The sequence below is a fragment of the Ictalurus furcatus genome, chromosome 14, assembly GCF_023375685.1.
Source record: "Ictalurus furcatus strain D&B chromosome 14, Billie_1.0, whole genome shotgun sequence".
In the NCBI taxonomy this organism is placed as follows: Eukaryota; Metazoa; Chordata; class Actinopteri; order Siluriformes; family Ictaluridae; genus Ictalurus; species Ictalurus furcatus.
In genome coordinates, this window is record NC_071268.1 from 16812561 (window position 1) to 16827948 (window position 15388).

General features: G+C 37.7%; 1 protein-coding gene across 1 annotated transcript in view; it reads right to left on the reverse strand.

Moving 5' to 3' along the window:
• ano3 (anoctamin 3) overlaps positions 1–15388 on the reverse strand; it is a 59498-nt gene that overhangs the window by 2384 nt on the left and 41726 nt on the right. Inside the window, exons 11-22 of the mRNA XM_053641784.1 lie at positions 13336–13470; positions 13041–13137; positions 12441–12501; positions 9920–10002; positions 7150–7290; positions 6509–6673; positions 5154–5190; positions 4814–4925; positions 4407–4464; positions 3869–3966; positions 2692–2843; positions 1455–1607 (exon numbers count right to left, since the gene is read on the reverse strand). Of these exons, the coding sequence (XP_053497759.1) occupies positions 1455–1607; positions 2692–2843; positions 3869–3966; positions 4407–4464; positions 4814–4925; positions 5154–5190; positions 6509–6673; positions 7150–7290; positions 9920–10002; positions 12441–12501; positions 13041–13137; positions 13336–13470 (1292 nt within the window). The remainder of the gene's footprint in view (positions 1–1454; positions 1608–2691; positions 2844–3868; positions 3967–4406; positions 4465–4813; positions 4926–5153; positions 5191–6508; positions 6674–7149; positions 7291–9919; positions 10003–12440; positions 12502–13040; positions 13138–13335; positions 13471–15388) is intronic.

Consider the following 15388-nt stretch of genomic DNA (forward strand, 5'->3'; position numbering starts at 1 on the left):
TCAAGGTCCTGCCATGGCCAACCCAGTCCCCTGACTTGAAACCCATAGAAAACCTGTAGGGTAAACTGAAGAGGAGAGTCCACCAGCATGGACCTGGAAATTTGAAGGATCTGGTCTCAGATCCCTTGCCATGTATTCTCCAACCTTATCAGGCATTATAGAAGAAGACAGAGCTGTAATCTTGGCAAAAGGAGGTAGCACATAGTATTGACTAAAAGGGTATATATACACTTAACATTTGGTCTAACTGATTTTCATACCCCCACACTGTAAAAATCTTAAACTGTAATCTTTGGGGTCTTTCTTTGCCTCCCTCACCATCCTTGTCATGGTGCAGGAAGGCAGTATGTTCATGCTCCCATTTCCTGGCAAATTTTCAACTGTTGCAGACTTTAACATGACCTGCATAGTTCTCATTCATTCATTCATTCATTCATTCATCTCCACTGACTGATTTATTCTGGTCAGGTTGTGGTGGATCACTTGGTATGAAGTGGGAATATATCCCAGACAAAATACCAGTCCAACACAGGGCACCATGCATGCACACACACACACACACACACACACACAAACAGGGGCAATTTAGACTAGTAAATCCACCTTCTAGCATGTTTTTGGGTGGAGGGAGGAAACCAGACAATCAGGAGAAAACCCACAAGGACACAGGAAGAACATATAAAACCCAGACAGACAGTAACCTGAGCTCAGGATCGAACCATGGAGCTGTGAGATAGCTCCACGTTCTCTGGTTTCCTCCCTCTCTCCAAAAACATGCAGATACAGTAGGTGGATTGGTTATGCTAAATTGCCCCTAGGTGTGAATATGTGGCCTGCAATGGACTGATGTTCCATCTAGGGTGAATTCTCCTGACTTGTGATCACTGTTACTAAAATATGATCTGTATCTGCCATGACCCTGACCAGGATAAAGCAGCTTCTGAAGATTGAATGAATGAATTATACACTGACTGCACATGCATGCATGCAAAATCATAACAATGCAATCATAACGGTTGTAATGAATAATAATAATAATAATAATAATAATAATAATAATAATCATATAGTCTTCTGATGTAAACATCTAATAAATTACTGCCAAAATTTCTTTAGAGAAAGAAATGTTTTAATGAACTCAAGTATGAAAGTGTAGTATTTTATCACACTAATTAATATATTCCTAAATTCTTACTCTGTTTTTATGTTTTTTTTATGGTCACTGAAGAAAATTAAATTAAATGTAGCAGGCAACATGACCGTCTCATCATACTAATGTTATGTCACAACAAAAGAAACCTAATCTGATACCAAAGAATGATGCCTATGGCAACTCACAGTGACAATAATTCCCAACCATAAAATTGTTGCATATAAACACGACAATAAAATCAAACAAACTGAGCTGTTCTGATGCTGTAGTCAAAAGCTTGACTGAGAGGCTGAACACTGACCAATATCAGTCGCTCTGGCTGGCATGGGTCTCCTCCACTGTGTCACAAATTTGTATGCATCCAGTCTGATCTCGATGATGTTGTTGAGCAGAGCCAGCAGAGGGGCCAAAGGAAATGCCGCCACAAAGATGGTGGTGAAACCAAACTGGAGCACTGCACAGAGGTGCCATGTGATTATAGCAGTACTGCCTGACCACTGGGCCTCATTTATCAAGCTAGATATGAACAAGTGTATTTGTAAATGGTTCGTAGGAACATTTACAAAAGAAATTTTGTGTTCATGTTAGTTTGGAATAAATGTGTATCCTTTGAGAGCTGTTAATGTAAATTTACATATAGAGAGACCCGCTAGTGTAAACTTATTGTAAAAGTTTGTGAACAGACATTGCATATTAATGGTATTAATTAGGAGAAATATAAAAAATGGGGAAAACAATAATAAATAAAGAAAGCACATTAGAGCCAGCACTGATCTCATCTATTATGTCTCTATTTGCAATGCGCTGTGTGCTCCCTAGTGTGCCAAGTGCATTGGACATCCTGAATACATCAGGTATTTTTTACTACACAGGCCTCCAGCTTTTCCAACATGGCATTAGGGAGGGTGCATTGGGGCAAAAGAGGCTGAAGTGTGCAACAGGCTGAAGAATGCATCAGTGTGAGACACCACTGATCACCTGGATACAGTGTGGATATCATTATCATATCCAATCTAATTCACCTTCTCTGTAATTTGTCTGCAGATTTGATTCTTTTCAGGTGCTCCACACCATGAGACAAAATAATTTCCACTTCTGCCTCTGAAACATTCTCTTTTTCCGTTTTGCCCTCCTTTCACGCTTTCATCTCTCAGTGAGCTTTTCTTTTATGGAGTTTAGTGTGCATCACTAAATGCAAATGAGCAGTGGTGTGCACATGCGTTACACTTTACAGGTGATTGTCATTCATCAACATACACAGACAAGTAGACAATAAATCAGCATAAATAAAACTTCTGCACATCTGTCAGAAATGTTTAGTGTGGTTTGGCCTAGAAAAACATTTACACACAACTTTACTTAAAAATTGATAAATGAGGCCCACTGTAATCCCAACAACGTGTTCCTTAAGGTTATACATTCAACAACACTGTTTTGTTCAGGAGATTTCTATTGTTTCACTAAAGCTGTTAATAGCTTATTTGTGGATACAGCGTGTAAGAAAGAGCAGAAAGTCCTGTTTTGTCAGCAGCACTCACCCATCTCTAGGTACTCATCCACCAGGCCATGGGCATTCATGGGCTGTAGGTTCCAGTCTTTGTCCCATTGAGGCAGCTGTACTTTGCTTTCCACGTTATTCTGTTCTCCTGCTCGTCTCATCTTCCGCCGAGACCACCAGTTCTGTAACAGCCTGAAGTAACAAAATACAGTATGCCTGAACCTTAAAAATGAACACATAATACTCAAACATAAATACTAATCACCATAATTTTCACATTGATGAATGATAAAAAGCAGGTTACTATACTGTACATTGTATGCCTTTGATTAAACAAAATACTATTTAGTGTAAAAGTTTGCTCTCCCTTAGAAAACAAACAGGAAGACAAAGAAATGTATACAAACAAGATATTTAGGCCCTGATTGAATAAATGTTTGATATAAATATCAACCAATAACTTGTTTGCTAATACCTTTTCTTTATAACAGGGTCCAACCACTTTCATATACTCAACAGCTTCAGTTTAGATTTCTTATTTGTAAACATCTTGACACTCAGTACAGACACTCAGTACAGTTTTAACTTCTTGGGATTCTTTTTAATTTTATTTTTTTAAATTGTAAAATAGATATATACATTTGTTTACATATTAAGACATACCTGGTCAGTTAAACCAGTTATTCCATGCACAATGAAATAAACAACTAATAAACAACTAGGTTAGGGTCATGGCCCAAATCTTTAACAATCTATGGATAATAGGAACTGTAAATGACTGCATTTATTTTTAACATTGTTTCTAATCATAGTAGTTTCTATGTCCCACTCCTGGTAGGACACAGCAGGAGAGCAGTGCTGTAGTGTGACTGTATTTCATGACATGGCCATTTGCTTCAGAACTGCAGTACAAGCAAAACTCATTCAACCATGAAACCTGGAACTGAAAACACACTCCCTTCCTGCATCCTATCACTGCTCAGACACACTCCCCCCATGCCACGTCAAACTAAACTCGTTCTTTAAAAGCAAAACAAACCAAAAAAAATAAACCCATTCCTTTTTTCATCTTGAATAACTGTACAAACAAAACACTTTTACCAAAAACAAAACAACGCCCCCCTAAATCTAGAGTAACAGAGAGGTCAGTGAACACATACAGTGAGCAAAATAAAGCATGTGAATAAACAAAGCCTCTACTCAAACACAATACTCACGGGTAGCCCAGCTCCATGAAGTTATTCCAAATCTGTTTTAACACCATGATCACTCCCATTTGCAAGCATAAATCAATAAGACAGCCACTAGGATGGCACTGAGAAGGAAACACAAAATGGACAGCATAAACATGTTTAACATATTTCAATCTGTCATGTAACAAGGCTGAAGTAAATCATTCCCAGAAATTTTACAGTAGATTGCTAATTCCTGAAACAATAACATAATTATTTATGCTTTTGGAAAGTTCACTAGGTTGCCATTTAGGCCTGAGGAGATTCAGGGCAATTACAGTGAGCCCAACCAAAAAGCCACTACTGAGCAAAATCCATATGAGGAGGCCATTATCTTCCGCTGATGGGAGCTCTCTTTTGTTTATGATGAGTATGAAGGAGTCTGATTCAATAATGGGCATCAGCATTCCCATCAAGCAACCAGCACTGAGCCGACAGTGATGCAGTGGTGTTATGTGAGGACGCCGATGGTGCAGCAGTGTGGGAGAACTATTGCAGCCCGGCTCAGTTCAGCCTCACTCACCTCCTCCATTCTCCAGCGGTTAAACAGCTTATTATAATCTCCAGGCCTGCCTGCAAACCTGTGAAAACACACACACACACACACACACACTTCTGAAATACAATTAGCCGTGCTGCAATATCATTCCATGATAATGTAAAAGAGAAAAAAAAATGCTCTCATATTTCACAGGGAGATAAATCATAATGCTTCATGATAACAGTGAACAAACAGAATACTTCAAATGCACTGGATCTTTGCGAACACTTTAATATGGAAATGAAATAGAAAAAAATAGATCAAAAGAAGATCTAGATAAAAGATTAAACGAGCAACTAATTATTTACAGAGAACTATATCAGGCTCACTGGAATGTAGTAGATGCTTAAAATGCTTCAAATGGCAGTAGAGTTTCACAATTTAATCACCTTCCTAGGAAGAAAGCAATGTAGAAGGTGGAGCTGTTCAAGTTGACAAACTGGAAGAGAAACATCTTGAGGGCAAAGCTGTTCTCCCATTCAGACTCGGTCCGTGGGTGTTCTGAAACACAAACCAGAGGACCGTGAGTTTTTCTGTGTGTATTTTTTTTTTTAGTTGGCATATGCAAGACATTAGAGAAACCCCCACCCAGGGCAGGATCTGAAGCTAAAATCAACACGTCTGAGAAAAAATGCCTTTCAGGAATCCAAGCCCTCCCCTCCTTTAAAACTTGTGGATTAACATTCCATTACCAAGAAAGCCTCAAACACTCTGATATTTAAAACTTACCAAGATTTGTTAACAGATAGGCCACTTTCTCGTAAACCTGCCAGAGCACAGAGAATTTGTTCAAAACCATTAGAACAAATTACTTTGTTGAAATGACAATTTTCACTGACAGAAATAGTAGTAATAAATTATACTCCACATGATTAATTAATCTCTATAGCTGAGTGTAAAAGTTTGCATACACTAAGGACCAACAAAAGGTAAAGAAATTGAATATATAGTAAAACACAATTTAGTCTCACAGATGTTTCTTCATCATCACAAGAAGCAATTTGTGTAAGTGTATCTTGTGATTGATGTCTTGTTGCAGAATGTTTCATTTTTAACATTTTGGAATGATATACTTGTATAGAGGTATTTTATATATATATATATATATATATATATATATATATATATATATATATATATATATATATACATACACACACACACACACACACACACACACAGAGAGAGAGAGAGAGAGAGAGAGAGAGAGAGAGAGAGAGAGGGAGAGCGAGAGAGAGAAGTATATTCTCCCATTATGGGGGATGCAAACTTTCATACAACTGTATTTCTTTTATAGCTGCCTGGAAAACATAAGATGAAGCATAAATTAATTATAACATTTATGGTTATTCATATACAGTACTGTGTAAAAGGTCTTTGAAATATGTTAAGAAATTCATCTTTAAAAATGCATATTAAATAAAGTGCTTTAATAGCAACTTGTTTGGTGGCTGCTCCACATAAATGTATTAAAAATGTATACACCTGTTGATATGGTGCAGTTTTCTGTGAGGAGACCTATTTATTTAGCGTTTTGTAAGAGTCTCCAGTGTCAGTACTCTGTAACAGAGGAAGAACTGCTCCTTTAAGTTTTCAAATATAGGAAAGTCTTCAGCTTTTCAGTTTCTCAGTACGATGACAATCCATATTTCTTATTAACTTAAACAGAGAGAAAAAAGCTGTTGATAAATAGGGATGTGGTTTTCGAAGGAAATTAGCTTGTAGGTTATTGCAGGCTTACATTCTAAAATCACAGATGTTGGGGGTTTTTATTAGGAATGTGGTCTGTTACTTGACAAAATAAAAACAATTCTGTAACACTGATTAAATTAATATTTAGAAGTCTTTTTCTTTCTTTTGTACTGACGCACTAATGCAGTACTCATTTAAACAGGCATGCTAGATAAAATGTATATTAAAAATGAAGGATTTTTGCACAGTACTGTATATTTATTATTTTGATTTCCAAGCAAATGTTAACTGAACTGTTTATGTCTGGGCTTCACCTGGCATTGCAAATATACAGACAGTGCTAAACATCTATACAGAAACTGTTGAACACTGTGTAGAGAGCAGAGGCTGACCACATTGAGAGACATGATAATCAGGAAGTTGATGCAGACTCCAGTGCCAGAAGTTGCAAACTGCCAGTTCTTCTTTACAAACTCCCACTGGAAGGAGGCGAACTTCTCCATGGCAATGAGCCGGAAAACCACCACAGCAAACACTGCTGTCAGCACCAGGGAGATCTGAAATGTAGAAACAATTGGGTGGTGAAATTTATTGCATTAATATGAGGAGAACAGTGTGGAAAAAGTGAGGATGGGGAATGTATTCTAGGCTCATATTTATTTAATAAATCATACATTCTATGGGAGGCCAAAACAATCCTTTCTTTTATTTGAGCAGCCTCTTGCACAACATACAAAAGCCAGCAGGGGGAGATAGTCACCTCTGGCATTTAAAACATTGCTGGTGTTTTTCTCTAGGGTAGTGTGCTAACAGTCAACTAGGAAATATAGTTCCATACCACATTAATTATCATAATATAATTTAGTGTGTTAGATATTATATTTAGATATTATTATATCTTATTAGAGAACTAGAGATTATTAGATATACTTCTTTGGTGCAGAGGCTTAGTATAAAAGCTAATTAAAGGTAATTTTTAAAAAGCATTCTGGATTAAACAATAGAGGTTCTTGGACTGGATAAAATGGCCTACCATGAAGAAGATCCCCGACACAGAGACCATGAGGCGACTGAGTTTGTCACTGAATGGCTGGAAAGGTTCTGGTTTGCCTGAGATGGGGTTCACTCTCTCCTTTCGCGAGTACTTTGCTTCGAACTGGGGCCGTAGTTCCTCCTTCTCAAAACAGGCATGTTATATATAAAGATATTGTCTTCAAGCTATTCTTACCTCCATAACAAATACACAATGTGTTATTATTTTACACCCAGATATCTGGCATCATCATTTGTTTTCACTGGGTCTGGCAACCTGTCCCAGGAAGACAGAGTTAATGATGATGATGAGGCTCTTATGTCATTCGTATAAGGAGCCTTTTTCCTGCATATACATCAATTGGCTCTAAGTTATTTGCTAAGAGGCTGATTCAGCAATATGACAATCAAACATCTTTGAAGACGCCAACAACCATGGAAGACCTATCTTGTGTAAAAACAGTGCAGACGACTCTGAACCATAGACATACTGTACATATTAAAGACCTAGATGGTTACTAATATAATTATATACAGAGCAATATAGATCTAAATGGCTGCTGTACTGCTAATCTATTGCCTCTGCAAAATGTACTATAAAAGGTTGTCTATGGACGAAATGGAAACAAACAATGCTGTGAAAAAGTATTTACCCTATCCTGATTTCTTCTGTATTTGTGTATATTTCATAATAAATTGCTTCAGAAATTAAAAGAAAATCTAAGATAAAACAAAGGCAACCTGAGTAAACACAGAATACAGTTTTTAAATGATAATGTTATACATTTCCCCAAAACTATGAAATCTATGAAGTGGACGACCTTCCAAATTTCCTCTAAGAGCACAGCAACTACTCATCCAGCAAGTCACAAAAGAGTCAAGGACAACATCAAAGGACCTACAATCCTCTGCATCAATAAAGGTCATTGTTCACGACTCCACTATCAGAAAGACACTGGGCAAAAATGGCATCCATGGAGGAGTGGTGAGGTGAAAACCACTGCTAACCCAGAAGAACATTAAGGCTCTGAATTTTGCCAAAAGACACCTTGATGATCCTCAAACCATTTGGGAGAATCTTCGGTGGACTGATGAGTCAAAAGAGGAACTGTTTGGAAGACGGGTCCCATTACATCTGGCGTAAACTAAACACAGAATTCCACAAAAAGATCATCATACCTATGGTCAAGCATGGTGGAAGAGGTGTGATGGTGTGAGGATGCTTTGCTGCTTCAGAGTCTGGGCAACTTGCAATAATTGAGGAGACCATGAATTCTGTTCTCTACCCGAAAATCATAAAGAAGAATGTCCGGTCTTCAGTCCATAAGTTGAAACTCAAGTGCAACTGGATTATGCAGCAAGACAATGATCCAAAGTATAGGAATAAATCCTAGTCCTAGAAATAAGTGAAAGACTGATCTCCAGTTATCAGAAGTGTTTGGTTGCAGTTATTGCTGCTAAAGATGGTACAACCAGATTTTAAGTTTAAGGGAGCAATTAGTTTTTCACATGGGTGATAGGTGTTGGATAACTTTTTTTGCTTCAATAAAAAAAATAAATAGGTAAAAATTGTATTGTGTGTTTACTCAGGTTGCCTTTTATTTTATGTTGTATTTTGTTTAAAGATCTGAAACAATTTAGTATGAGATTTACACAAAAACAGAAGAAATCAGGATGGGACAAATACTGTCACAGCACTGTACTTCTAATAATGAACAAATTACAATTGTGCCATGTTTTCCCACAGCAAAATCATTTCAGGTGTTGTGGCAAGACTTTTATGCATAAACATTTTTAATTTGATTTATTTCATTTATTGTATTGTACACAAAGAAATATTATCTGTAGCTGACTAATTTTCTCCAAAAATATTAGCTAGTTACTTTAGTTGGCTATATTAGAGAATTTATATGCCAAACAGTTAAGCAAGAAGGACAAATTGAGAAATTATATATATATATATATATATATATATATATATATATATATATATATATATATAATAGAATATTAATTAATATTATTAATATATATTAATAATCATTGCATGTAATAATATATATATAGCCAGAGTGCATTTATGAGTGTAAAATACAAGAGTGACAGTATATTTGATATTAGAAATACTTTATTTCTTCATTTAAAAAAATTGGATGAGCTTATCTTAAATTATTTTACAAATAATAAAAACCTTGCTAAAATAAATGTATGGGGGGACACTCACTTGAAGTGATGGCTTTAATAGTGCATACTCTCTCAGCTAAGATCTCTAATATGTGTATATCTATGGTCTGACGTCTGACATTGATTATGTCCAGACAATGTTGGCGCATTATGTATGAAATAATGTTCTTCAAGTAAGACTACATTTAAGGCCCAACAGCAAACACCACCCTACGCATCATCAGATGATTTTACATGCAATAGCTAAATGAGTAATGCGTGGTAACCTCAGCAAACAGCACAGCATGCACCGAGCATGACATGATATCGATAGGAAGCACACTCACTGAACACACCATGACACAGGATTTACACTGAAGGAAACACAACAAACAGCACACATATTGGCCAAATACTTCACTTATTCAATGTTGATTAGTTATTGTCAGTCGACTCAGCAAAGCGTACGTTCCTAATAATGCTTACTGGTAAAGTGGAAAAGGAGAACGTGCCTGTCTCATACTAGCCTTTGCAAATGAAGCTGAGTGCTTGTCAATAAACACAGAATCACAGTCTGAGGTGACAGTTGTGTTTCAGATGAGTCTCACCTCTTCCTCCTCCCAGTCAATTAAATCCCAGTCATAGGTCAGTTCTGCTCTCCTTCTTTTCCAGAATTCAAGGAAGACGGTGGCTATAGGAGCAGAAAGCAAAACACCTATCCAATGAAGGCATACAATATAAAGACAACTGGCAATGTAGTTCTAAAATTACACACTAAGAACTCACTTCTTTCATATTTATTACACAAGAACAGATATTCAGTGTTTGTGTATTGTATTTACAGTATATACTCAAAAACTAACTAACTAACTATCTATCTATCTATCCATCCATCCATCCATCCATCCATCTGTCCATCCATCCATCCATCCATCCATCCATCTATCTATCTATCTATCTATCTATCTACCTATCTATGCACACTGCTCACCATGCAAAATGTATAAGGCCACAGAGCCTAGGTATGTCTGTTGTTAAGTAGGTGGAGAAAGATGTTGCAAGTGCAGCTTTTATAATGTTTGCCCCACTATTGTTGAAAGTGTGCAAAAGAAAGCATAAGGAAATAACAGCAATCCCTTTCTTAAGCTCTTTTCCAGTTCTCCCACAAAGACTGTCTACTTTCTTCTACTTTTTTAGGCCCCATATATCTCAGCCACAACCACAGTAGTTTGTAATACAATGGATCCTATCCTGGACATCCAGTCTAAAGAACACTTCCTACTCTCAAGCTGTCAGGCTTCTCACACCTGCACACCCTGTCTTCACTAGCCTCCTGCACAGAAACCCACACTAGACTCCTACATACAACACCAAACTGTGAGCCCCTATTACACACCCACTCACTGCAGAACAGGAGCCGACTCATGCTCAGTGTGTTATACAATATTGCAGAACTACATCATCCGCACTACTGATTATACACTTTATATATTTGCACACTTGCTCTTTACACTTTATAAGTTCGACAACCTATATATTTATTGTCAAGTCTCTTGTACTTGTTATTTATTTAATGATGTTGAAAATGTCATTCTTCCATATGTTGTATGCACTCCTCTCTTCTTCTTTTTGTCTACTTATGCTGTACATTGTAATTCAATCTGTACTACAGCTAGAGTTCAAATGAATTAAATAAACTGGAATTGTATTAATTGTCCTGTTTCTCAGACAGAAATGGTGCCATTCATACATTCAGTGATATTTTAATATTCCATACTGCTGATTGATGTGCTTAAGTTATTTAAAGTACCTTTTCATCTATAAGGTAAAGGCTGCCAGGTCGCACAGTGGTTAGTGTTGCTGTATCACAGCTCCGGGGTTCCTGGTTCTATACTGAGCTCAGGTTACTGTCTATGTGGAGTTTTAGACATTTTTTCCGTGTGTGCATCGGTTTCAACCAGGTTGTCTGGTTTCCTCCCACCTCCCAAAACATGCTGGTAGATGGATTGGCGAAGAAAATTGAACAAAACACCAGTTGAGAAAATATATTTTGGAAGAATGGTGTTCATCCCTCAAGTACAGGTCCAGAGACTTGTAGAGTCGATGCCAAGGCACAGTGCAGCTGTTCTGGCAGCTTGTGATGGTCCAAAATCTTCCTAACACACTTTGCTGTTTTTTTTCCCTTTAATATGTTACTATAAAATACTTTCATGACTATTATTTATATGTATTTTTCCAACTCTGGAGCCAGGAAGCAAGAAACATTTGACATAATTCTAGTCTAGTGTACCGGCAATTATGTTGTGGTATTCTTGAGTTTACTGACATGACATAGTGTGCTAGTTTGGTTTCAATGTAGCCTAGTGTTTGTCTGTGATTTCTAAAAATGATTTGGGTACCGTATATATTTTATAGATCCTGCTTAAAATGTATTCAAGTTGATGAATATTGGCTGATGTGACAGACAGATCCAGAACAAGCTCACTGCAGTGTTGGCTCCATCGTGCTTAAGTTCATTCAAATCAGCAAGCGTGAAACGGTACAGAGAGGAGTCTAGGATGTAGTGCTGCAAAAGGGACTGGCCTGCGGGTTTTTCCAGACACACTCACACAGATGCCCAAAGAGAGAGACAAGTTTTTACACTGACAGCATCCTGACACCTCAGGTTGTTTTTTTCCTCTCTCATCTGAGGAGCTTGCTTTTCTCTCCAGGGAAGTGATTCATTAGCGTTAGCCAGTCAGTTACACTTTCTACTGCATCAACAATTAGATGATGCACAATAAGAGGAGGACACTCTGACTCCGATCATCGATTCATCCAGTTATACAAGAGGTGATTAACTCTTAGAATCTCACTGATTACTAACTAAAGTCATCATGAAAATCAAAGTAAGTTTTGTGTTCCTCCACCTATAATGTTAATTACTAACACAAAAAGATACTATTACTAAAAGAAATTAATTAAACCAGACTGGGACAAAACAACAGCAGAATGTAGTGGGTGAATCAATGTTAATTCACTGGCAGAAGTGTTTGTTTGTTTGTTTTTTGCCTTGCGATGCACATTTACAATAACTTTATTTGCACTTACTATACCTCAAAAGAAAGAAAGAAAGAAAGTTCAACTCACCCCATATTGCCATAAAAATGGCAAAGAAGACTGTGCCCCCATTATCAAAGAGATGAGTGACCTATAGGTTAATTAAAAGATAAAAACACATAAAAGTCATGAATCATAATGACTCAATAAACACTCAATATACTGGTGGTATAAATGGATGTTACAATTTAGTCTCCAGTTTATTTTTGGCAACTAATTAAACAGTAATGATTACTCCCCAGATCATCTCTTAGACCAGCACTTTGAGACCTGGGCACAAGGGAATGGACTATAGAAAGAATGCAAATAAACACTTAAGTGGCTTTCACCTGCTTAAAATAAGGTGAAATTCATTGCAAATATTATGCAAAAGGATTTTAAATGAACTATAATGTACACACACAAACACTTGAATGGCTTTCAGTTGCTTAATAAAAGATGAAAGTAATAATCATTGTATTGTGCTAATAACATTCAATCCTGTTTAGTCCAATTCACATTTACAGTGTACATACAACACAGTGAAAATAAACAGATACTGTTAATGCCTTATTTTCCTCTATTGTCCAGTTGTAATTAAATTGTTTATATATATATATATGACTTACAGGTTTCGGCTATTATGAATACCTTTGCATAGACACAGCTGTCACTGAGTTTCCAGGCGCTGCAGTTCACTTCACACATGGGGCACATGATGGTGGTGTTGGCCTCACAGATCTCTTTACTGTAGATACAAACAGAACACGTTTCTCAGCACAGTTTCAAAATGGCTCACTGACCACTGAGGTAGCTCTCATTAGAAAGAAGCCATATTTTGAGTTAATAGTCTCTAAAGCCTTTTAACTTTCCAAATGCTGTTCATGGTGATTTGAGGTAGGTAGGGGACAGGCTTGATGAAAAGGGTCTGACTGGAGGGACTGACCTCACTTGGCTGGAGTCCATGGTGAAGAGGCCATAGAGGAAGACAAAAAGGCCAACCAGCGCTGCTGGAATCAACATACCCGTGTACCAACCCAACCATGCAAAATACAGGCCAATCTTTTCCCCAAAGTACCGCCTGTGTGTGTTTGTGAGAGAGAGAGAGAGAGAGAGAGAGAGAGAGAGAGACAGAGGAATATAAAAGCAAATATAAACAGACTTTTACGTATGTAAAAAACGTTGTTGCATGCTTAAGTGAAGGTCCACTAGGAACCTGGCCTTGTGATCTGGAAGGTTTAGGAAGTAGAACAAATTTTTAGATTTAGACAGTTCCCAAGTGGTACAACAGAAAAGTGCTTGTCCTATGTCAGGAGATCACAAGTTTGAGTCAGAGCCATTGTGGCAGGGAGCCAAAAAATAATAAATTGGTTGTGCTCCTGAAAAGATGTTGGCTGGCTTCACTTGTTTTGTGCATGTGTTAGCCTTCACCCTTCAAATTGATAATGCCATATCAAAGTATGCCTTCTTGGCATTAAATGCTACTTAGTGATCTTCTACACTAGTTATTGTGACTTACAAATTGCACAACGTATGTACCAGGTTTTACTTATTATAAACTATAAATTTACTCATAAATATCTGAGTAATTATTGTATTGTAGCACTAACATACATTTCTAGTAATTTTTGCATAACTATATGCTTGAATATCCAACCTGCATGATATATACTGTATCAGATATAACTTGTACATACTGAACTTTCAATGCGACTATCACAAATCATTTCAGTGTAATACAAGTCAAATCTTACGCAGTAAATATGAGGTCAGGATGAGTGACTTCCCTGGGAGGAAACACAGAAAGTTCTGTGAGTTGAGTCTGTGAGTTGCTAGCTCTGCAGACTCGGAAACATGATTTTTATATCTGCCCCAGTTATACAGCTGAGAGCTGTAAAACAAGGAGAGCTGGCTCAAATCCAGGAAATATTTGTGAAGCTGACATGCCATTTTGACTTGAAGAAACCTTTGACTTACAATGGACAACTAAAACATTCAGAAAAGAGAAAATAACTGAGAGGATTTCACAGAAGATTTCGGCTAAGTGGGGTTTCTAAGCCTCTGAAAACAGTTTAGAGAAAAGTTTCAAGGAGACAAACAAGAGGCTGAGGTGAACACAGGAACCAGCGATGGCTTTCTGAAATAGCACTGCAGCACAAAGCCTAACTCAGTCAACTCATCTGAACTGCATTTGTGATATCAATGTTTATGAATGAACAGTCTAAACAGTCTAAACATTATGAATTGTATATACTACATCTCTGGGGCCTGTGATTGAGTCTCATGGCTTCTCATCTGTCTCTGCACGAATCTTTGCTTGCCTGTCTAACATCTCAAACTGGATGAGGGAACACCACCTTAAGCTCAACATGGCAAAAACTGATCTTCTCGTCATCCCAGCCTGCTCCTCAATAAACCACAGCCTTACAGTACAGCTCGGCTCAAACACACTCAAGCCAACCAAGACAGCCAGGAACCTTGGGGTGACTTTTGATGAAAGCTTGACCTTCACAGATCACACTTCAACAACTGCACGGTCCTGTAGGTTCATTCTGTATAACATCAAGAAAATCAGACCCTATCTCACCGAACAGGCTACACAGCTACTAGTCCAGGCTCTTGTCATATCAAAACTGGACTTCTGCAACACAATACTCTCGGGCCTCCCAGCCAGATCCATCAAACCCCTTCAGATGATTCAGAATGCAGCAGCACGCCTCGTCTTCAACCAGCCCAAAAGAACCCATGTCACACCCCTCTTCATCTCCCTCCACTGGCTTCATGTAGCCCTGAGCATCAAATTCAAGGCCTTGATGCTCACGTACAAGACCTAGTCTGGAACAGCACCCTCCTACCTTAACAATCTCCTTGAGGTTTACATTCCCTCATGCACCTACTCAGCGTGGCTCAAAGTCCCTTTCCAGAACCTTCACACTAACTGTCCCGCAGTGGTGGAATGAACTTCCAACCTCAATCCAGACCGCAGAATCTTCACTATT